At 43.6% G+C, this 22497-nt stretch overlaps 2 protein-coding genes across 2 annotated transcripts; one reads left to right on the top strand and one right to left on the bottom strand.

Moving 5' to 3' along the window:
• Positions 1-299: 299 nt before the first annotated feature.
• On the bottom strand, positions 300-6581 carry cyp27a2 (cytochrome P450 family 27 subfamily A member 2). Its single transcript, XM_030781846.1, has 9 exons — positions 6345-6581; positions 4870-5060; positions 4550-4749; positions 3933-4130; positions 3542-3705; positions 1529-1695; positions 933-1014; positions 625-831; positions 300-416 (listed from the first exon to the last, which is right to left on the bottom strand). Exons 1-9 carry the CDS (start codon positions 6579-6581, stop codon positions 300-302), a joined length of 1563 nt encoding a protein of 520 aa, XP_030637706.1.
• Positions 6582-12031: 5450 nt separating this feature from the next.
• Positions 12032-22103, top strand: ilf3a (interleukin enhancer binding factor 3a). The gene is made up of 19 exons (XM_030781087.1): positions 12032-12045; positions 12792-12927; positions 13033-13178; positions 13895-14066; positions 14189-14354; positions 14578-14725; positions 15981-16072; positions 16470-16565; positions 16725-16836; positions 17092-17189; positions 17423-17528; positions 17657-17770; positions 18037-18242; positions 18606-18752; positions 19314-19442; positions 20450-20596; positions 20716-20830; positions 20937-21272; positions 21957-22103. Exons 2-19 carry the CDS (start codon positions 12803-12805, stop codon positions 22085-22087), a joined length of 2586 nt encoding a protein of 861 aa, XP_030636947.1. The 5' UTR covers positions 12032-12045; positions 12792-12802; the 3' UTR covers positions 22088-22103.
• Positions 22104-22497: the final 394 nt, after the last annotated feature.

Here is a 22497-nt window from a genome sequence, read left to right as displayed (position 1 = left end):
CATAAAAACAGTTCATAAATGGACTTTAGAGATGGAAATAACAAAACATCAACACATTAAGGTCACTTCATCTGTTGCAAGGAACAGTTCTGTCTCCTTCTGTCTTGCGCACACACACACGCACACGCACGCGCACACACACACACACACGCAGTCTTATATCATACTTTCTATTTTTTAATGAGCACGGATAAACTAAGACTCAGGTATAACGTTGCAAACTCTGCCTACACCAAAAAGATGGCAAGACCCTATAAGATGATTCCAGGTAATTTCAGGCATAACATGTGGCGCCCCCTTCAGTCTCGAGGAAGGAAATGCAGGTTGATTGGTTTAGACGGGATGAGCAGAGTTCGGGTTTTAGGCTCTATCACAGGGGCACCTTCCACAGGTAGGACCTCATAATGCTGCAGCAGCTAAGAGGAGATAAAGTTCAGAGGTCAAAGATCACGGTCAAGTTTAAGGTACCTTGTAAGCACTAAATGTAAACGTGCTGATAAAACTAACGACGATCTGCAATCATGAAACCAGACCATTTATTACTTTGTATCTTAGTTATACACTGGAAAATACCAAAGGGTTAAAAAGTAAAGGAGTTTAATCAGTTATGTACTGGTTACTCACTCGAGACAGGGCAAAGTACATCTCCAGTTCAGCCACCCTCCTGCCAACGCAGGCGCGTACCCCCACCCCAAACGGGATGGAGCTGTAAGGGTGGTGTGGGAAACGTGTGGTACCATCCCTCAACCAGCGCTCTGGAAGAAACCGCTCAGCTTCAGGGAACTCACTCTCATCGTGACTGGCAGCATAGTGACAGAGATGGAACTGTGTCTGAGAGAGAGAGAGAGAGAGAAAATCAGGTTTGCGAGAACATTATCTGAATATAAAGTAAACTGATATGTGATAAGGAAATTGTTTTTTGTTGCCTATACCTCCTTGGGAAACCAGTAATTGTCCACAACAATCTCGTTATCCACTGTGAGACGACCGTTTCCGGACACGACCGGATATAATCTGAGGACAGAAAAGCAGCTCTCAAATCTCTACAAAAGTCGGCCAAAGAGCTTCAATTCCAAAGAACTTTTTGCTGTTTTCCAGTAACTGGTCCAGAATACCAGGGCCCCATGTGTTTCTATAGTTACTGCAGGAATGACGGGAACAAACACAGCCCTGCCCAATAAATGTTCTGAAAGTGCTTACTCGAGTGAAAGTGTCTTTCTTTTAAACCCTCCTGAATTATTGCTGTCTCTTACACAAGCACGCGCGCGCGCACACACACACATACACACACACCAAACGACTGTACCAACTGTAACGGCAACAAATTAAGCTTCTATAACAAAGAATGAGGTCACAAGGTCGCTACATAGAGGCAAATTCTAACTTGTTTGTTTAGATATCATCTTTCGCCACTGTCAAGACATTTATGTTTCCTTTTTTTTTTTTTGACCGTTTGTGTCATTACACAACATTAGAATTTGACACTAGACAGGATTGTACTGGTTTCTTTTTCCACTGAGTCGCTTACCTCAGTGTTTCCTTAATGACAGCTTTCAGGTACGGCATTGCGCTCAGATCCTCTGGAGTGGGCAGCTTTCTCCCCGGGCATATTGACATTATCTCCCTATAGAGACGCTCCTGGATGGCTCTGTCCCGTGCAAGGTGGTACAGCGTCCAGGACAGGGTGTTAGATGTCTAAGAGAGAGAGAGAGACAGAGACAGAGAGAGAGAGAGAGAGAGAGAGAGAGAGAGATTAAACAGCTGATTAGAGGAGAGCATTAGACAGTGAGAGGAAAAAGAGAGAGAGTGACAAACAGAACAAGAGAGTTTGTGCGCGTGTGTGTGAGCGTGTGTGCACGTGTGTGTTAAATACAATGAAACAAAATTAAATAGAATTAAAATTCTATTTATAAATCATATGCTCTTAAAAATGTTGTTCATCTGCCTGGTTGTCAGTCTTTAGTGCATACCTTCATACCATAGCACATAAGCACATACCTTTCATTATTGTTCAGTAAATGTCTAATGTATGAATATAAAATGACTGTTGATTGTTGATAATTGTAATAAATGTATAGTAAGTGTTGAATGAACTAATAACTTAGGGATGTATGTTCATTTCTGTAATAATTAAGATCCGAAGCGCAATGTCTTCAAATTTTTGAGTTTAGTTTTAATACGATAAACACGAAGACAGACCGGCAAACTACATGAAATGGTAGAAGTAAAAGGCCAAAGCCTCCAACCACAAGCTGGTCTCTTTGCCGTAACAGTCTTTAGCATGTAGCATGCTGCTCCACGCCACAGTTAGAAAGCACAGCTATCAGAGGAACTAAACTAAACGGTGAACCGACGAGGCGAAAAGGAACGCTTAGCTATCGTACGATCCAGAAGAAGACAGAACTCAGCACCCACTCTGAGAACGAGATGAGTCGAACATAAATGAGGACATGCTCGTTAGATCGTTAGAGTTGGGTCGTAATCGGTTCTCTTTTCGTGGTTTACGCAGCTTCCCTTTAGCAGGTCGATGACTGATCAGAAGGGAAACCTTGAGGTCTGCTCTGAGCGTAGGCACTAATTGGAGAAGTGACAAGCAACCACTTCTGCCAACACTGAAGTTCCAAGATGCACATAGCAGTCGTTGCCTGAGGCTACCACCAAAACTCCTGCCGGTCGGAAAAAAAAGAAAGACTGTCACAAGATTCACGCTGCACAAACTGTTCCCGTGTAATCCTCTTTATGATCTATAAATTCTGAAATAAATATATATATATAAAAAAAGTATGATTCTGTGGTTGGTCAAGTTAAACTGGGGGAGAGTTTGGAAAGGTATCGGAGGTTGTTCCTGAACTTGGAACCGAGTCGGAATACGACGTCTAACGGTTCATCTCAGATATTTAATTTTACTGTTTCCTTTTCCAGTGTAGAAACCGTTCTTTTTGGCACCATTCTTGAACATGCCAATAGGAACAATCAGTCTCTCTCAAACCAAACAATGCTTTTATCTTTACTTGCTGCTTGGAAGGTATTTGATTCTAATGTGGTGACATGCAAGTGCAAACTCTCCGTTGGTAACTCTCATTGGTTAAGGCAGATCTTACTCATAGACCACAGTGCTAATTTCCTTCATTGTCTGGGCAGCTCTGTTGTTACAAAGGGTTTGTCGTTATCTGGTTTCCAGCTTGGTGTAGGCGGACTTTATCTTGCAGCATGAAGCATGGGTAAAGAATGCATATAGAAAGAGAGAAATGCCGAGACACGTCCAAAGGAAAGAATGTGAATTTACTGGTTTGGTATCTGTCTGTGTGTGTGTTTTTGGGGGTGTGTGTGTTTTTGGGGGTGTGTATGTGTATGTGTGTGTGTGTGTGTGTGTGCGTGTGTGTGACAATAGGCATGATTACAAGGCTGCATTTCACTCTCTGGTGCCTCAACTGCTCCCACTAAGAAATATGCACAAGCGTACACAAAAACAAACGCCTATGTGCTCATACACACATACACATAAACACACACACACACACACACACACACACACACTCACCGTGTCCACACCTCCCAACAGAAGCTCTGTGATGCTGATGTACACTTCTGGCAGAGAGAGCTTCTCACTAGACAACAGGTAAGTCAGATACGTCCCTTGGACCGCCTCCTCACAATGCACCTGTTCATTCAACTGCTGCACCTTCCTGTCAATCAAACCCTTGGCTGCAGCCAGGTTTTTAAAAGACATGAAACCCGAAAAGAAGACAGACATACAGATGAAGACGCGCGGTTAATGGGAAAACTATTGCCAAGGGCTCCAGCAATACAAAATGATCACAGTCAATTTTTGCGAAAGCAATAGCTACGAATTCTGACGGGCGACTACATAACGCCACAAATTACAAAAGAATAACAGCAACGGCCGGGAGGTGTTCGGTTCTTGACCTTACCCACATAGTAGAGGTCATCCCAGGCCCGGACGAATCGAGACCAGAAGGGCAGGATACCACGCGTCCAGCATGGGAAGAAAAGGACAGGCTCAGAGAGCGTTAGCATGTCGTTTACGGCAGCTATGAAGCGTTGCGTGTCTTTAGGGATCTCATCCTGCAGACAACCCAGCCGTGTCTCGAACAAGATGGATGAGATCGCTGGTGACGAGAAAAAGGGGCAAATACGGAGAGCTAAAATGAAATCTATTTTCTCACATCAAACACATGCATACTTCTTCTTTTAAATGGCTTGGGCCATCATCAGTGCTATGGGCAGTTTCCATCTCACTCTTCACTGACAAGTCGTTTTGTTCTGTGCTAACAGAACATACGTGTCTAAGTAGAAAAATGACAGACTCATAAACTTTGAAGGCGTAACATTGTGCATTTCACATGGAGACTCAAGTGTCATGAAACATGAAACATGAAACAGACACACACACAAAAATTCACAGGTTACATTCTGCTATGAGGTCACACCTACAATGCAGTAATATCTAATGAAGACCTGACATCACAGAAAAAGCAGGGAAAAGCCCATTCCATCATTGCCCCCACCCCGCCCCACCCCCACTGACATTCAAAACCAAACTTGTAGAGTTCAGAGGTCAGGTCACAGACAGTAGCCCGGTCATGGCTCCCCAGTCGCAGACGCTCTATCCTCCTCAGCAGGTCAGACACTACGTTATGAATGACAGGGGCATACGCAGACACCTCCTGCAGTTTTAGCATCTTGGGGTTGAGAGCCTTGCGGATTCGGTACCAGTCCTCTCCCGTGCTGCGGGACAGAAAATCACGCTCGTGAAAATCTTTAATTCTACGAATGGACCAGCGGATTTTGGTCAGGATGAAATGGAGGGCTTAGGCACATGGACGGCTATTGATTTGGACGACTCACTCGACGTGTAACCCATAGGCTTGGCCTCTCAGCTCCCTGTATTCTTTCCAGTGTGGCAGATATGTGCGGACCGGATAACGGCCCTCCTGACGGATCACCTGGGCGATCAGCTCCGGCGTTGCGACGTTGACTATGTCGAACGGGCCAAACCGAGACCGCCAAATGGGCCCATATATGTGTTTGTGCTCCACCTGAAGACATTATGGTCAAGGTCAAGGTCAAGGTCATTGAAAAGTGCACTGTCCCACAGGCTAGTTTTGTTAAACAGACAGATGAAAGATAACACATCTCAAAGACAGTTTAAAAGAGGCATTCCCAAACATCCTAACACATTTAATATCCGATGTTCATCCAGGATCAGATGCCCATCCTAGCCTGTTGCCCTGGCAGGATACATAAAACATGAACTGTTTCATATTTAAAACTCTCTAGCTGTCTAGACAGGAACAGCTGGAATTCACTCTCGGTGCAGCTGAAATTCATTGTGGATCTTTCAGCACTTGTCAGTTGTGAGTTTTCCTGTGTGTTGTTGTGTATTGTTTTACAAGGGAATGAAATCAGCCAGGTGATCTGTTATGTTTTAAATATGGGGGGGGGGGGGGGGGGGGGGGGCAATGGTCACAGACACTACTCTATAGAATAACAAGGGGGTTAACAAGGTTAACAACGGGGTTGCATTTTGATCATTTTACTAACAAGAGGGATGGCATCCCCCCTCATCCCTCCCCTACAAATCGCCTACTGGGCATTGTCCAGAAATCTGCAGTAACAGCAAAGAGCTTATGAGTGCATGCAAAGACTGTTTGACAAAATAAAAATCGAAGGGAAATCGTAACAGTTCTGCTGACAGTTTCTAGGTCACTGGAATTATTTTGCATAGCCCACTGATGAAAACAGTGCAAAGGGAAATTCAGGAAATTGAAATCAAGAAATCAGATAAGGACTTGCACCACCAAAATTTTCATGCTTCTGGAGAATTTTTTTATGCTATATATTAAGTCAATTTCTACATATGAAATTAAGGGAGATGTATGGAGAACCCTAGCAGCAAATGAGATGCAATTTACCGACAAAAAGTTTATTTGAGGTTATTTCCTCTTTATCTGACTTCACTAGAAAGCAACGCTGAGGGAAGCAGCTGCGTCTTAATCTACAGAAGTTCCGTGGCCATTGGGATGTCTACGACAATTTTGATAAAAATACGAAGAGTCGCCTGTATGTTTCCTCAGAATTCCGATTTAAACAGTTCCCTCTCACAGATACACTTTCTGAGCTGATACAGTACTCTAAATCTGAGAGGTGCAGAACTAGAGTCCACAAAACCGAATACCTGAAACAGACCTAACTCTGCTACGTCAGCATACGGACTTCTAGATATTTTCTTGTTCTTGCCGATTCCTTCAAACACAGAAATCCAGTCGAGACAGCCTCGTGTCTGGAGTTTACAGTTAATTTTTCGCATAAACTATCTTTACCTGCATTGCGTGACTCTTGTCCGCATATCCCTTGACGAACAGCCAGTAAACAGTTGTAGCCAGACTAGGTCCCGGTAGGTCATCAATGGTTTTGAGTTTCTCTTTCGTCGCCGCCGTAGATGGTAAAATCATGTCTCTGATGCCCGACTTAAGCCCCCGTGCGACACCCTCCTGTCCATTTCCGAAGGTTCGACCACGGGCAAGTCGAACTGCCCTAAACACGATGGGGTTTGACATGGTCTCTCACCCTACCGCCTGTTGACGCTCATAGCCTTAGGAAGCCTGAATTCTGTGTTGCCTAGTACCATATTTCCCCCCTCCTTGTCCTCCACCCTGACGACGCGTTTACAGTACAGCCTAGCTCTACACACGCACTCAGAAATGCATATTAGTTCATAGAGACTTTTGCTTGCCGCTGTTTGTTAACCAAGTCGAAAAATTTTTATTTGATTAAGATGTGTCAAGAGAGTGGAAGGAATTGAAGTTTGGGAGACTACACATCATTACCATCATTTCATGTGCATACAGTGATCGTTTATGGAAACATTTGTGTCCTGGATCAATCGGAAGTAATTATTTGAACGGTAAATCAGTCTCAGACAACAGTTAAATGTTTCCCACTTTTACATAAAACTGTTCAAAATTCACCTAAGACACACAAGATATTACTTTATATATGCATTTATTACGTTTTGGAAACTTTTCCATGCCCATACAATTTAAAATATTTCGTTTAAAAGCTCATTCATTGAGTCATACTACCCTGTCATATTAACACTTAACATACTGCATGAGTAAATATGTCATAATTGAAAACGTTGCAGCTAGATTTTTTATTTTAAATTTTGCAATACTCAATGTATTTATTGAATGCATGAAAACCCGTCTACAGTTTATGAAATGGCGCATTTTTTTCTGACGCATTTACCTTTTAAGTATTGTAATTACCAAAGTTTAAATGGTAACAGGGTAAATGTAAGAACATAGTCATTTTTTCGTATAAAATACAGGACAAACATTTGCAGTCTGTTAAGTGGTGTATCTGACACCACTTAACCCTCACAAAGTCGTGCGAGATAATGATGGACCTGTCTTGTTTTGTACAGTATGTACTTCGATTAGGCTAATTCCGGAGAAAGACGTGCGATAATTCAAAGTATTTATGTTGTATTCTGAAAAACAGGTTCATGGACTTGCAGATAAGCCATACACTCTCACAAACTGAAACTGCGCCGACGAACTTCAATTACAGGTGCCACGGACCAATTACAGTTATGTACATTAAAGCATCCTGTAAGAATACTTGTTACCATCCCATATTCCAGCATTACTATTAAACGAGTATCCCCAATATATTCTATGTGAATATTACAGGACTAGTAGGCGATTAGTAGGGGGATGCCATCCCAATTATTGGCGAAATGACCAAAACGCACCCCCCTTGTTAACCTGCCATCCCCCTATATACTCTATAGGGTAGTGTCAGTGACCACTGGGCCATCCCCCCTGTCAAAAAATAAATCACCTACTTGTAAAGACCCACCCATATCACCCATCTTGTACTTATGCGAGCGAGGTTCTATAATCATTCTAAAGCAATCTTTGACATGCGATTCCTATGCAGATTCTTTTTTTTAGGAGGAACTTGATATTCTGATGAGTAATTGCTTAAAAGGGCATGGGGTAAAACACAACGCATGAAAGATGGCACAGAAAAAACTAAATGGCTTTTGCTGGCTCTCTCTAAGCTCAGACAGCATGAACTAAAAATTGAACGAGATAAAAGTCAGCATGAGAATGGTAAGTTAAAAGCTACCGTTGATTTTCTGCACTCTGAGAATGAGAAGCACAGAGAGAGAGAGAAAAAGGTCCATTTCGCTAACGACACTGCAGTTGGCAATCTGCCAGCTCAAGAAAACGTCCAAACTCACTCTCACTCTGAGGTGAGAGATAGCCATAACCAAGGCGCCTCTGCGAGGCCAAACTCAGAGTCAACTTCCGTGTTATCTCCCTTGTACCCATGGGAAGATGTAAAACAACTGGCAGAAAAAGTGGATGACCCAAGGGCTTATGAAAACAACAAGGATGAGGGGGAACGGGAGGAGGTCAGCTCTAATGATAAACCGACAGCTCTGAGAATAGTTAGAACTAGATACCAGAGACGCGTGAGGCCTGCAGGAGAAGAAGTTACAGATGAGGATGGAAATGCATCTAGGATAAACATCCAGATGAACATCCCCCTAACACCAGGTTTGGTTGAAAAATTTTCAGCAAAGGTACCCCCTCCCAGAAAAGGAGGTACAAAGACTTGGGAAGAGCTTCAAAGGCTGAAAAGGATTTACAATTTACACCCTCTTGATGGATGTCAAATCTTAGCTGTACATCAAAGTGAGCAGCAAGCTGAGCAGCTGCAGGATGCAGTGAATCACAGACTGGACATGGACGACGAAAGCGGTGCATGGAAGAGGATTCAGGCTTGGTGTATGGAAAATGCACAACTGACAGTGGATTGGAAGAAAATTCTCGCATGTAAACAGAAACGAGACGAGTCAGTCGAAGAGTATGCGAAACGCCTGAAACACGTCTGGGTTAATTATTCTGGATGTCGTCAGACCATCGAGGAATTGGGTAGGTCAGAGGACCCAGTGTTAATTTCCACTGCAGTTCAAGGTCTCTTACCAAGCGTCAGGACTAGTCTGCTAGTGTCAAATCCATTAATAGCTCAACTGCGAGATGCTCTTAAACTACCAGATGTTGTAGCAGTACTCAAGGTTAAAGCGCACTCCAGACCAAAGGAAGAGATCAGTAAGGGGAGTGCGGTGGCAGATGAAGCTGCTAAAGCTGCCGCAAGGAGGGGTGATGAAAAACGTGATGACGAACGTGACGAAACGAGCGATGAAAATTCTGACAGCAGCGATGTTGGCTCAGCTCCAAATGACATGGATGAGACTTTTAATGGTGGCAGCACGAGAATGCCCACTAGCAGAACCAAGAAACTGCGACATGTTATTGTCCGCGACCTTAAACACATTTCTGAAATGCAAGACAGTACAAGCCGAGAGGAACGATGGACTTGGATGGAGAATGGTGCAAAGCTGTATGATGACTTAGTATGGAGGAAAGGTGACAAGGGCGTTGCCCCTTCCTGCCTCTTGTCATATCTGGATCAGCAGATACATAGCGTCGGCCACATTGGACCTAAAGCAATGGTCTCAAGATTTTCTTCATTTTGGTATAACCCTCTCTTTGGAGCGGAGGCTCAGAAAGTTAAAGACGCTTGTATCATCTGTCAAAAACATGACCCTTCTCCCGGAGCTCCAGTTCCAATGCTTCGATCGAACGCACCACCTGGACCTTTCAGGCATTTGCAAGTCGATTACATCACCCTGCCAAAGGTAAAAGGGAAACAGGACGTCTTACTCATCATGGATAAGTTCTCCAGATGGATTGAAGCGTACCCAACAAAGAAGGGGACGGCCTCTCACACAGCTAAAGTGCTAGCACAGGACATCATTTTTATGTAAAACTGTTCAAAATTCACCTAAGACACACAAGATATTACTTTATAAATGCATTTATTACGTTTTGGAAACTTTTCCATGCCCATACAATTTAAAATATTTCGTTTAAAAGCTCATTCATTGAGTCATACTACCCTGTCATATTAACACTTAACATACTGCATGAGTAAATATGTCATAATTGAAAACGTTGCAGCTAGATTTATTATTTTAAATTTTGCAATACTCAATGTATTTATTGAATGCATGAAAACCCGTCTACAGTTTATGAAATGATGCATTTTTTTCTGACGCATTTACCTTTTTAAGTATTGTAATTACCAAAGTTTAAAGGGTAACAGGGTAAATGTAAGAACATAGTCATTTTTTCATATAAAATACAGGACAAACATTTGCAGTCTGCATGTGAAAACAAACTTTTCGACACCTGTACAACATGTAAATAATGTATCTGACACCACTTAACCCTCACAAAGTCGTGCGAGATAATGATGGACCTGTCTTATTTTGTACAGTATGTACTTCGATTAGGCTAATTCCGGAGAATGACGTGCGATAATTCAAAGTATTTATGTTGTATTCTGAAAAACAGGTTCATGGACTTGCAGATAAGCCATACACTCTCACAAACTGAAACTGCGCCGACGAACTTCAATTACAGGTGCCACGGACCAATTACAGTCATGTACATTAAAACATCCTATAAGAATACTTGTTACCATCCCATATTCCAGCATTACCATTAAACGAGTATCCCCAATATATTCTATGTGAATATTACAGGACTAGTAGGCGATTAGTAGCGGGATGAGGGGGGATGCCACCCCACTTATTGGCAAAATGACCAAAACGCACCCCCCTTGTTAACCTGCCATCCCCCTATATACTCTATAGGGTAGTGTCAGTGACCACTGGACCATCCCCCCTGTCAAAAAATAAATCACCTACTTGTAAAGACCCACCCATATCACCCATCTTGTACTTATGCAAGCGAGGATCTATAATCATTCTAAAGCAACCTTTGACATGCGATTCCTATGCAGATTCTCAAAAGTAGCCTACCTGATGCGTTTCATAAGGAAGAACGCGACAGTGTGCATGCCCAGCAAAGGTCTTTGTGTTTTAATTTCTCTTGTGCTTGATGTTAGGCAGAGACATTTCTAAAGAAAGCACTAAAGGAATCTGGTACACATTGCAGTCATGTGAAACTGTGTAGGCCTACGTCTAACTACAAAGGGTAGAGGGATTTCTCAGGAAAAACAACTAGAGCATGGGCATAAATGCGCCCAGCTTGAGTGACTAGTCATTGTCTCTGTCTGCCCACTTTCAATCCGAGCATCGCACAGTCAGCATGATATTTCGAAAGCGAGTTATTCCTGTGCCGCCAGAAAAAACACAGTAAAATGAATGAATTGGTTTACAGTGGTTTACATAAAAAGTGCGATAAGGGTATTCAAGGCAGGATCAGGACGGCAGTGCCAAAAAGTTAGAATGTCAAGCTTGATTCCTGAGGAAAAGAAAACATTTTTTTTTTTTTTTTTTTTAGGAGGAACATGATATTCTGATGAGTAATTGCTTAAAGCACTTCACGCACCTGAAAGCTATTTTGCTCATGAGCAATCCACTTAATTTCAGACAGAGGTGTGATACACAGAGGTGTGTTCCTAAAAAGGCTAAGGCAAAAGAAGGGCATTCCTGTAGATGTTTTTCAAGTTCTGATCCAATTTAATAACATGTTGTGATCAGTGTATGAGCCCACAATTTAAAACACCTTTATCTAGTCTTTCATTATCCAGTTAAAACTTTGATTATCTAAGGTTAATAGGAATTTATTCAAATTCAGTTTATTCATATTGCCCTCTAGGAGAGCCATGGCTTTCACATGAACTGCTTTGGTGCCATGTATAAATTCGATATGCCTGGAGCCTAAATAAAAGAACAACTACCTTAAACATCTCAAAAAAATGTATAACATCTAATAGGGAATAACCATTTCTCTTTGTTCGTGTCCCACCCCTCAAAAAAGAGAATCGTTACTGCTTTCTCTTTTGTTGGCATTAAGAGAAATATGCATGAAGAGACTACTACTATGCGGGAAATCTCAACATCGAGTATTGCGTCACTTCCGAATGTTACCATTGCGCACTGTTACTGGCGGAAAGCATCAGGTTAGCCTAATGGTGAGTCTTACTTCTGACTAGCTTTCAAAGCAATTGCAGCAGGCCTACTGTAGGATGAATCAATCGTTCCGGTGTTATTCATAAACAGAAAAAATGCCAGAGACCTCTTCTGATAATGCCAAGTGCATTCGCGATCGGTCACAGCGTTTTAACCCACTTAGCTAGTTTACGAACGTGCAGAATGAAGATATGCATGCTGTAAATCGCTAATGCTAACAGTGATTTTAGCTACTGTTATCACTAGTTAACATCCATTCAAACAAAGTGTGACACGACAATAAAATTCCTGTACAAAATATCATTGGTTTTCGGCAGCAGAAATGAGCAAACATCAAATAATTTGTTTATTAGATTACAGCTACATCTGTAGTGTAACTTCGCTGTGCTGTTTTGCAAGCCACCCCTCAAGCCAGTGTTTTAGCCAGTGCGATGTTAGCTGTTGGATGAATGAAAGTACAGTTTCTCATTTTCAGAAAATTGCGAGGCAAACGTGAGACGTCAGCCACCGTTGAGCATAAAAACAGACCTTCTCGTGCGCGTTAAAATGACCACGAATCCTTTCGAAAACCCCACAAGTTATGTAGCCAAACGTTGAATGATGAAACTTGTTGGCTTTCAAGTGGCAGACCTCTTATATGGCTAGATTAATCTCTAGTTAACCTCTTATTTTTGAGTAGAGGATGACTGTTTAAAAGGTTGTTTCGCCTGTGATATTTTTGACTGGGCAGTGGAACACTTGTAAACAGGTTAGGAGCAAATGGATGATTTTAGACGACCGTACGATCCACCATCGTGGGACGAACATCAGGCATACGAAGAGCTCGTGTACTGGTACGACTTGATACAGCGCGGTCGTCGTCTCCACCCACACGAATATGAGAGGTAATTTCACCCCCCCCCCCCCCCCCCCCCCCAAAAAAAAAGTAAAGGGGAAAAACTTTATAAGTAAATCAGTAAGTATTTATAATGTACCACTCGTCTTTACAGATACGAGGATCTACGATATTGGTATGACTGTTTGTGTTATGAGGAGGAACTTAGACAATATCATGACTACGTCGCCAGTCTCCAGAGATATGAAGAAGAGCATCCCCGACCGGAAACAGTATGCCATCCAAACTTTACAAATATAAGTTTCCCTCCCCTTCTAGAAGAAGTCCTGATTCCCTAATGCTTCCGTCAATAAGTTCACGAACCATTTGCAGACTTTTTCTTCCAGTGGTCAGAAATAATTCTGTATTGTAAACAACTTGAGTCAAAGTAACAAGGTGCTTTTTAAGAGGACATGTCTGTAACGGTTAAGATCTTTACTGTGCTGTTAGACAGGCCGGAAAGGCCAGGAGGCAGATTGGCATACAGGGGCAGAGATGTCTCTCTGGGCCTCCAGCCAAAGATCGTGTTGGCAGATGGCTCAACAAGCTGCGTCTGGCAGGTCACTCAGGGCGTTTAGAGGGAGAGACAGTGGCATTAGTGCCCATGTGAAATATTTCTGATGACAGAGAGAAAGGCTCTTTGGATAGCTTAAGTTCATAGAGAGTGATGCATATGTATATTTGAGCGTAAGGCAGCAACTCAGTGATCAAGAGTGCAATTAGAAGGTGTCATGACTGGCAGTACATCAGTTTGTTGTGGGGTTAATTTGTTTGTTTGTTGTGGGTTTGTTTGTTTGTTTTGTTTTTTTTCCCTAATTTGGAATGTCAGAGTTTTATAACATTTTTGCGCAAATCCTGAACACATCATTGAGAGTAATTCTTAGACACTTGCTTTCGACGAAATTTCATTCATCCCCTCGTTGTAGTTGAGGTCAAATCTCTTTGATAACAGCTCCCACATCCTGGCGCTCCACGAGCCTCGCGACTGTTTGTCAGCGACGATCTCCACGTGATGAGCAAGCATGCTACCGTCTACCCCTCGGCCGAGGAGCTGGAGGCTGTCCAGAACATGGTCTCTCACATCGAGTGTGGCCTCAAGACGGTCTCTGATTGGATGAATGAACAGGAATTGTGCAAAGCCCCTGAAAGGTGAACCCCTGCATAAGAAACCATTCTTTGATTGCTCAATTATCCAGTTAGTTTTTCTCCCAACGGGGTATTCTCAGTCAGTCGCCGATGGGTAGCTCGTGTCGCTGTCTCTTCTCCCCCAGTGATCAGACTTTGCGGAAACTTCGTGGAGTCTATAGGGTGGGTCTTGTCGCCAAGGGGCTGTTGCTAAAGGACGATTTGGACTTGGAACTAGTTTTGCTCTCCCAAGATATTCCGACGACTGCGCTTCTCATGATTGTCTCGGGCAAACTCTCTGAACTTATAAAGGTACACGTTATATTGTTCACCCTGTGTTTGCTTTCTCTCTCAACTAAACACTGATGATAAAGTGCTACTTTTTGATAAGTGCTACTGCGTTCATTATCCCATTGAAATTGTGTGAAGCACCTACGCGAATGTTAATTCGCTTCATTTAAAGTGCAGGTTGTCTGATTGATTGATTGATTGATTTATTTATTTATTTTCCAAAATTTCGAAATCTTCGTTACAGACCATCACTGAGGATAAGTACGTCATAACCCCGGTCATCAAAGAAGCAGCCATCGTTATCAAACGTGTGGCGGAGCCGATCTTGACGTTAACCGTCCGCCTGACATCGCCGAAGGTCAGGGAGCACGCCGAGAGAGACGCGGACGGAGGTACGTCTGCGCCGTTAGGATCCGGCTTCATTTGAAAGCACCGCAACAGAACTGTGCTCTTTTGGAAAAGAACTGAAAAAAGAAAAAAAAAACAAAAAAACCCCTAAAGTTTGTTGTGGTGTGAAACATAAACGGTCGTCGCAGAGGTAGGTCGATGTCGTAGGTTAACACACTCCATACTTGGCTTAGTCCACCACAGCGATGAAATTGTTTGTCAGATTTTGCGATAGCCTTGTTCGTCAGATAGCAATTAGAAACGATTGGCTTGGTTTTTCGAAAATTAATTTGAGATGCGTGCGGACGTGTGGTTGTGATTGTTGTGCTGGAGGTTTTTTTTTTTTTTTTGAAGGGTTTTACATTGCAGCAAAAATGGCAGAGGGACCATTTGAGCCACCCTGTTTATAATTACAAAGCAGTAAATATCTTACCATAATTTTTCATTTCTTTTAACTTCAGTATCAAAAATACTCATGGTTAAAAGCAAACTTGTTGTGATATTTTTCACCAAACATTATTAGTGGTCCTCAAAGTAAGCAGACCCTCACGCTGTTAGTCTGTGGCCTTGTTTAAACTTCAGATGTCTACACGTACATGTAGATTCCTTCACTGCTCCCTCAACTAGATATCTGACTTATGCATGCTTTAACAATAGGCTACTATCAAATTTCTCTTTTGTTAAGGTTATTCTGCAAATTGTTTTCTACTTTAGCCCTTAGATATCATGTTTTGCTGCATTATAGACCCAGTTTTCGGCTCTGTAAACATTTGAACATTACCATTGTAATCCTTGTGGTAACAAAAATTCTATTCTCTCAAACCAGCCCTTCAAGTTTGTGAATTTTTTTTTTTTTTTATGGAAGCTGGACCTTTGACCAACTGGGTAACTCTGTCTTGGAAGGGAAGAAGCAGCACACTCAGAAGGGGGGGGCCGACAGAGGGAAAGGGTCTATTTTAAGCCAGGTATTAGCTGCTTAGGCTATCCCATTGGTATATTCATATCACGAAACATTGATTCGGCTCCAGCGAGCCAGTTCCGTGTTTACAGGCCTCATTTGATTAGATGTACTTCTTGCGTGCGCCAATCCATGGGGCCGGGGGCGGGCACGCGGGTGCGCGCCCATCCATAATTTCGGGAAATCCCATTCCCCTTGCTCCCTCTCTCCTGACCTCGGTTCCTGCCTCTTCCCCTTAACCCAGTAGACAGAGTACCGCTTGGTCAAACCGTGCCTTGTCTCCTTATTCCATTCGCCAGTAGAACCGCAATCAGTCGACGACGCGCTGGACACGCTGGACAGGCAGAAATGTCTGGCTGCTTTGGCGACGCTCCGCCATGTCAAGTGGTTTCAGGTTTGCATCCCGTCTTTGTTTGAAAATAGCAGTCGACTGTTACCCCCATTAACACCATTTGCCATTGAGACCTGGGTCAAAATATATCGGAAACATTTGCAGTGGTTTTTTTTTTTTGTTTTTGGTTTTGTTTTTTGTTTTTCAAAACGTCCTGTCCGTATTTGACGCATCTGAAGTTTGGGCCATTCTCTTATGGAAACGAAATCACTCAAATGTTTTTGATACATATTTTACCCAGGTCAAATTCTCCATATCTCCATGTTGACCTCAAGCCGTAATTACTGTCAAATGTTTATGTAGTTAGTCTCTTTCTGGGGATGTAATGTATTGTGATATCTGTGCAAGCTTTTCCTGCAGGGTTGACTCATGACTGAATGTGGATCTGTTTTGTCATTAGGCTAAAGCCAGCCAGCTGAATTCGTGCGTTATCGTCATCCGCGTCATGAGAGATCTTTGCACCCGTGTTCCCACCTGGACACCTTTCAAAGGATGGGTAAGTATGTGTTTCCTGTGCCCACACAAACACCCCACCCCCCATTCCATTCCGTGACATAAACCCCAGACCCACAAAATATTACATCATACTTAAAACAGCATACCAGAGCAAACAAACCCCCCTCCTCATTGAAACCCATGTGGTATTCATTGCTAGGCTCTTGAGCTACTGTGTGAAAAAGCCATTGCCACATGCGAAAGGGAGTTGAGTCCAGGAGAGGCCCTACGGAGAGTCCTTGAGTGCCTTGCATCAGGAATCTTGTTAAATGGTAAAGTATCAGAGCCACATAAGTGTTATGTGTGTGTATTTTTTATATATATATGTGTGTGTGTATGTGTGTGTGTGTGTGTGTGTGTGTGTGTATATATATATATATATATATATATATATATATATATATATATATATATATATGTATATATATATATATATATATATATATATATATATATATGTATGTGTGTGTTGTATTCATTGTGTATGCATACAAAGATTAAAAGTCCTCCCTCTTGTCTCTTCACAGACGGTCCAGGCATCGCAGATCCATGTGAGAGAGAACCTGTGGATGCAGCCAGCTATCTTAACCAGCAGCAACGGGAAGATATCACACAGAGCGCACAGGTACTTTCAGTAGTCAAAGACGTAAGCTAGGCAAACGCTGATTTCGGTGCTATGTCCGGCCCCCTGGTTCACAAGGTAAAACCTTCTGAAACTGAAAACTCAATTACTTTTTTGTGTTTTAAGAGTGAATTGTTTGAATTAGAATTAGAAATATGAATTAGTGAATTAGAAATGCGGATTAATCTCAAGGGGAGGGAAAAAAAAATTGTAAGAATGGTTACGTCTCCCCCCAGTTTGCCTTGCGATTGGCTGCTTTCGGCCAGATTCACAAAGTGCTGGGGATGGATCGTTTGTCCCCGAAAAACAGGATGTGTAAAGAGTACGACCCCAACATCACAGGTATAAACATCGCCCTTCCGCGTAGCTCTTCTGGCTCCATCGCTCATTAAACTTTTTACCACGTTTAAAAACGCATTTGCAACTTAAAAATGCTTCTTTTTTTTTTTTTGTTCCCCTCTATCGCGTAGCTCAAATCCCGGGGGGGGCTGCGTGTGCCACTGCGGCAAAGCGATCCATGGACGGTGACTATGAAGTAGACGACCGAAATCCCAACAAAAGGAAGAAAAAGTTCCAAAAGAAAGGTGTGCGCTCCAGGCTCTGCCTAAAGCACTCCATGGGTTTGCTTTTCTCGACACGTGATTCTATAGCAGAGCCGCCATTCCGGCGAATGCATAAACCCCAAGCCATTGTGGTCCAAAGTCATGCTTACCACTCGTTGTGGAATTGTAGTTGTTTTTTCTTTTTCTCCCCCCCCCCTTCTTTCCACATCACCTGGCAGGCTTTGCGTTTCTTGTTCTTGCTTAGTCACGATACGCGTCTGTTGGAAACATTCTGTGCCTTTTCTCAGGCCCGGAGATGAAGTCTGAACCTGCCCAGGCTCCGAACGCCCTGATGAAGCTTAACCAGCTCAGGCCTGGGCTTCTGTACAAGTTGGAGTCTCAGACCGGCCCTGTTCACGTCCCCATATTCACCATGTCCGTCGAGGTGGACGGCCAAGTCCACAGAGCCGCAGGACCTTCTAAACGTGTAGCCAAGCTCAGAGTTGCCCTTAAGGTGAGGCTTATTGGTGTTGGAAGCCAAGAGTTTACATTTGTGGCGTGCCAAAGTAAAGAAAGACGAGCCTTGGAAGTGAAAATTCTTCATGCTGTCCGATGGCCAAATCCTTTTCAGTAGACATTTTCATTGTTATTTGGCTTAAGACGATCTAGGTAAACCAAAACCTTTAACCTTAAATAACCTTGCATGGATCAAGTGGTTTTATTTGTTGAATGTCTCAGGACTGTTTGGATGATGGCTGCATTTCATTTCATTTGAAAGGAACTGTTTGTTTAACTGAACGTATGACGTGAATCTGAGAACTCCTGGAATAGCTTTGAAATTTAAAGACTTGAAATGAAGTGTTCCTGGTACTCGCAGGCTCTTCGGGCGTTGGGCGTGTCTGTTGGGCCGGAGACAAAACCGTGTGACCAAAATCAGAGCCAAGATGGAGTGGATGACACGACAACAAGTGCAGACGCTGATAAAACCGCCTCGGACGCAGCCCTGTCTGATACTGTTGCCGAGGTAACGAGTGTCGTCCACGCAAACGCTATCAAACCCCTTAATCCTCACCGAATGTGACCCCATTTTTGTAGTCTTCTATGTTATTACCACTTTTCTGCTCTTTTGGTGAGAAGGGCAAGCACACACCTCTGTCTACAGACATGAAGCCAACTTTTTGGAAGCTACTTTTTTTTTTTTTTTTCCCCCCTTCTCCCTGGCACTGGATTGTCCAGTGTTGGCAGGAAGTGTAACATGTTTGGGAAAGGGTTCCACCGATTTAATTCTCTGTGTAACCCTATAAGCCCCACGCCTACCGGTGTCCTTAACTTTGAGGTGAGAGAAAGAATAACCCTGGCTGACACAGCTATCCTAGGGAACGCAGCCAATCACGTGCATGTCTGACTGAACCCTCGGCAACAGCTGAAAAATGTGGCACAACTGGGCCAAGTCTTGAGATGTTTAGGCGAGCTGCTCTCGAGCCAAGCGATGGGTGTTGATATTTCGTCCGGATGATGTTGGAGGGGGTCGCGATCGGAGGGTTTTGGTTTTGACATATGTGTTTCACGTGGTGTGTCTTCACAGCAGGTGGGTCCCATCCTGACCCGGCACGGCAAAAATCCCGTGATGGAGCTGAACGAGAAACGGCGGAGCCTTAAATACAATCTCGTCTCCGTAAAAGGGGGGAGCCACGACAAGAGCTTTGTCATCGAGGTCAGTCAGAGGCCGAATGGTCGTACGGACATGTTTGTGTGCTGGTCTTTACAAATCTGATTTTCTGTCGCTCACTAATCCCTTATGGAAAGTCAAATCTTCACGCCTTCCAGAACCGTACGCTAATCGTCGGGCCGCTCGCCCGAACAAAGGCCTAGAAACTTTTTTCCGATTTCTGTACGGTTTGTAATTGTGAATGAAAAGTTAGCGTCGTGGTCATGCTAAGAAAATAAAAAAAGACATGGATTCCACATGGATTCATAACAGAGAAGAAGTAATAGGTTACCATTTGGTAGGGGTATTTAATGGTCAGGATGTTGCTGACCTATTCCAGACACAGATTAAGCCTGCTGGTGGGCTAAATTTAACCGTTAATGGGGAGTTTCCCATTCGAAATCCTCTTTAGCCCCCAGACCGGGCTTAGGCCGCGTCTGGAAAACAGACCAAGACTTCATTAGGGTAACTATTCGCTGTCGTTTGAATTACGTCCCGGCGAGAAGCCCCTTGGCGGTCCCAGCGGGACCGCACATATTTGGCAGCCTGCAAGTTTGACGATAACAACTAACTGCGAAATGAGAGCGTAACCGACACTAACACATCGCAGCTACGTGCTGCATCCACAACCCAGAAAGATCTGTGTCATGACCCAAATGTGTGAAATGGAATAATTATCTTCACTCTCATTTCTAATGTTTGTTTTTGTCGTGTGACACGCACAAACCACAAGCACAAAGCAATCGTGGGAAAAAAAAAAAATACAAGATGTCTCTCCTGATTGATTGGTAACAGCAAATTATAATTGAGTCCCTCTCCAAACCTGTGGAACTTGTTTTAATAAAGCAGGTCAGGCTTTAACATGCATGGAGCTTCTAGGACAATCCTGTTAAATCCCCGCCCCTCCCCCCTCGACTGTTGTTGTGTGACCTTTATGATAATTTGTTTATTATGTCACCTTAACATTTGCACGTACGTGTGTGTGTGCGCGTGCGATTTGTCTCCTCTTTTAGGTGGAGGTTGACGGACAGAAATTCCAGGGCACCGGCTCCAATAAGAAAGTGGCAAAGGCCAACGCTGCCCTGGCTGCCTTAGAGAAGCTCTTCCCAGACGACACAGAAAACTCGAACGGCCTCAAGAAAAAAACTTTCCCTCAGACGGTAAGACGAACCGCGTCTCCTCGCTCTCGGTTTCTCACGCTGTTTTCAATCTGCATCGTTGGCCTCGTGCTCTTTAATCGCTCCAAAACTCTCGTCTTTCCGTCGGCCCGTCCGGACAGGGCTTCGGCGCGCCGGCCGGTCTCCAGCCCAATTCCGCAGCCGTCAGAGGCCGGGGAAGAGGGAGGGGCAGGGGACGTGGAAGAGGGTTTACAGGTGCTAACTCTTTTCAAACAGGTATTTTCTCCTCTACAGTAAGTTTTGATTCCTTTTAATTATACGGAGGCGGGTGGGGGGGGGGGGAGAAAGAACTACAAATATAACACTCCACGTCTCTCTGTAGGCACAACCGGTGGAGCAGCTGAGTGGGCATCTACAGCTGGCATGGCTCCAGCTAACCCCCCCCCTCCAGCGGCCGTGAATTCTTATTACCCCGCCGGGGGCGTCGCAGGACCTCAGAAGGGGCAGTCTGGCCCCGCTGTCACCGCGGTGGGGGAAACAGGGACATACCAGGCTGTCCCTCCGCCATCCCAGGGTTACTACAGTCAGTACAGCCAAACCTACTCCCAGTTTAGGAAACCTCCCCCCGAGCACGCCCCGCTGGTGGGGCCCGACTACGGTTACGGCGCCGTGCCGGCCCAGGGCGCGGGCGTGGGGTCCCCGGACTACGGCTACGGAGGTAAGGTGTGAAAGGATGAACCCGGAGCGAAAGTGAATCCTGTATCTGTGATTTAGCATTTGAATGTCTGCTCTCCTTGCATTCACCGTTTGAGGCCGGCAACTCCTGAGGGATAAAGTTCGTTGTCTGACCTCATGTATCCGTGACAGACAAAAGGCTGGCGATAGGTGACAGTTGTGTGAGGCAGGGACGTGGAAGAAACTCATAAGCGGCCTCGCCCAAGTATGAGGAAAATAGTAGTATTAAATTAGAAAACTTAAAACCACTTAAGATGTGCACTTAGCTTGAGTTCCTGATCAGTAGATCTGTCTGTATGCAGGACAACTGGGCTTGGAGAAAATTGGGAGTTGTTTGAAGTAGCTATGGTTAGAATAGGAGGGAAGCTGAAACCAAGCCTCTTACGTATGGGCATGTTATTCCTATGTGCTAATTGTGTTACATAAGCTTTTTTTAAGAACCTGTTCTTGTATTATGTAGAAATTTGGAATTGTCTGTATTTTCAGTGCCAAAATGCAACTATTCAGCCAAATGGATTGGCACAGTATCAATCAGGAATCCTCGAAATGGAAACACGGTGGATTATCTTAGCAGTGATAAGTCTGTTATCCTCAGAGAACTTTTCATTGTCCGGCAGGGATTGACGATCTCAAATATCGCAATCCTTTCCTCTCTTATCTTTTGTAGGATTTGGCAGCCAGTCCACTTTCAACTCGATGGGACCAACTTCTCAGGGTTATGGGATGACCCCGAGCGCGTACCCAAACTTGGGAGGGTACAGCAGTGGAGTGGAAAATATGGATTACACATACAGATAGAAGGACCCTCCTTTTCAGTTCTTTCCGCATTATATCACACACCTTGGAGGACTACTGTTTATCTAACATGTTTTAACGTTAGCTTACTGTACAACAGGGGGTTATTTTTCTTATTTTTTTTATTTCTGCTCCCTGTCCAAAATGGAGATCGTTATCATGTGAAAGACTCCGTATATTTTTTTTTCTTTTTCCCTTTAATTTTCTTTAGGGAACTCATTGTTGGAATTCTCCATCTCCTTTAGAAATAAGTCAGTGTTTATCCTGGAAAATGTGTGTGGTCAATAAAGAGGAAGTCTTTTTTTTTTTTTTGATCACTGACTTCTTTCTCCCTTTTTTTTTTTTTTTTTTGGTCTTTCGCAGTATATATTTCTATACTTGACCTGTTCTTATTTTTTTTTTTCTTTCAGTAC

The sequence above is a fragment of the Chanos chanos genome, chromosome 8 (genome assembly GCF_902362185.1).
Source record: "Chanos chanos chromosome 8, fChaCha1.1, whole genome shotgun sequence".
NCBI classification, from domain to species: domain Eukaryota; kingdom Metazoa; phylum Chordata; class Actinopteri; order Gonorynchiformes; family Chanidae; genus Chanos; species Chanos chanos.
Note: the sequence above shows the minus strand (reverse complement) of the source record. Positions and strands in the feature narration are given on the sequence as shown.

Excerpts from the sequence above, each read along its gene's own strand:
- ilf3a (XM_030781087.1), top strand. The coding sequence starts at position 12,803 with ATGGATGATTTTAGACGACCGTACGATCCACCATCGTGGGACGAACAT. Across the intron at positions 16,566-16,724 it reads GGACACCTTTCAAAGGATGG|GCTCTTGAGCTACTGTGTGA; the intron begins GTAAGTATGTGT and ends ATTCATTGCTAG. Across the intron at positions 16,837-17,091 it reads ATCAGGAATCTTGTTAAATG|ACGGTCCAGGCATCGCAGAT; the intron begins GTAAAGTATCAG and ends GTCTCTTCACAG.
- cyp27a2 (XM_030781846.1), bottom strand. The coding sequence starts at position 6,581 with ATGTCAAACCCCATCGTGTTTAGGGCAGTTCGACTTGCCCGTGGTCGA. Across the intron at positions 4,750-4,869 it reads GCCTATGGGTTACACGTCGA|CACGGGAGAGGACTGGTACC; the intron begins GTGAGTCGTCCA and ends TCTGTCCCGCAG. Across the intron at positions 417-624 it reads TGTACTTTGCCCTGTCTCGA|CTGCTGCAGCATTATGAGGT; the intron begins GTGAGTAACCAG and ends ATCTCCTCTTAG.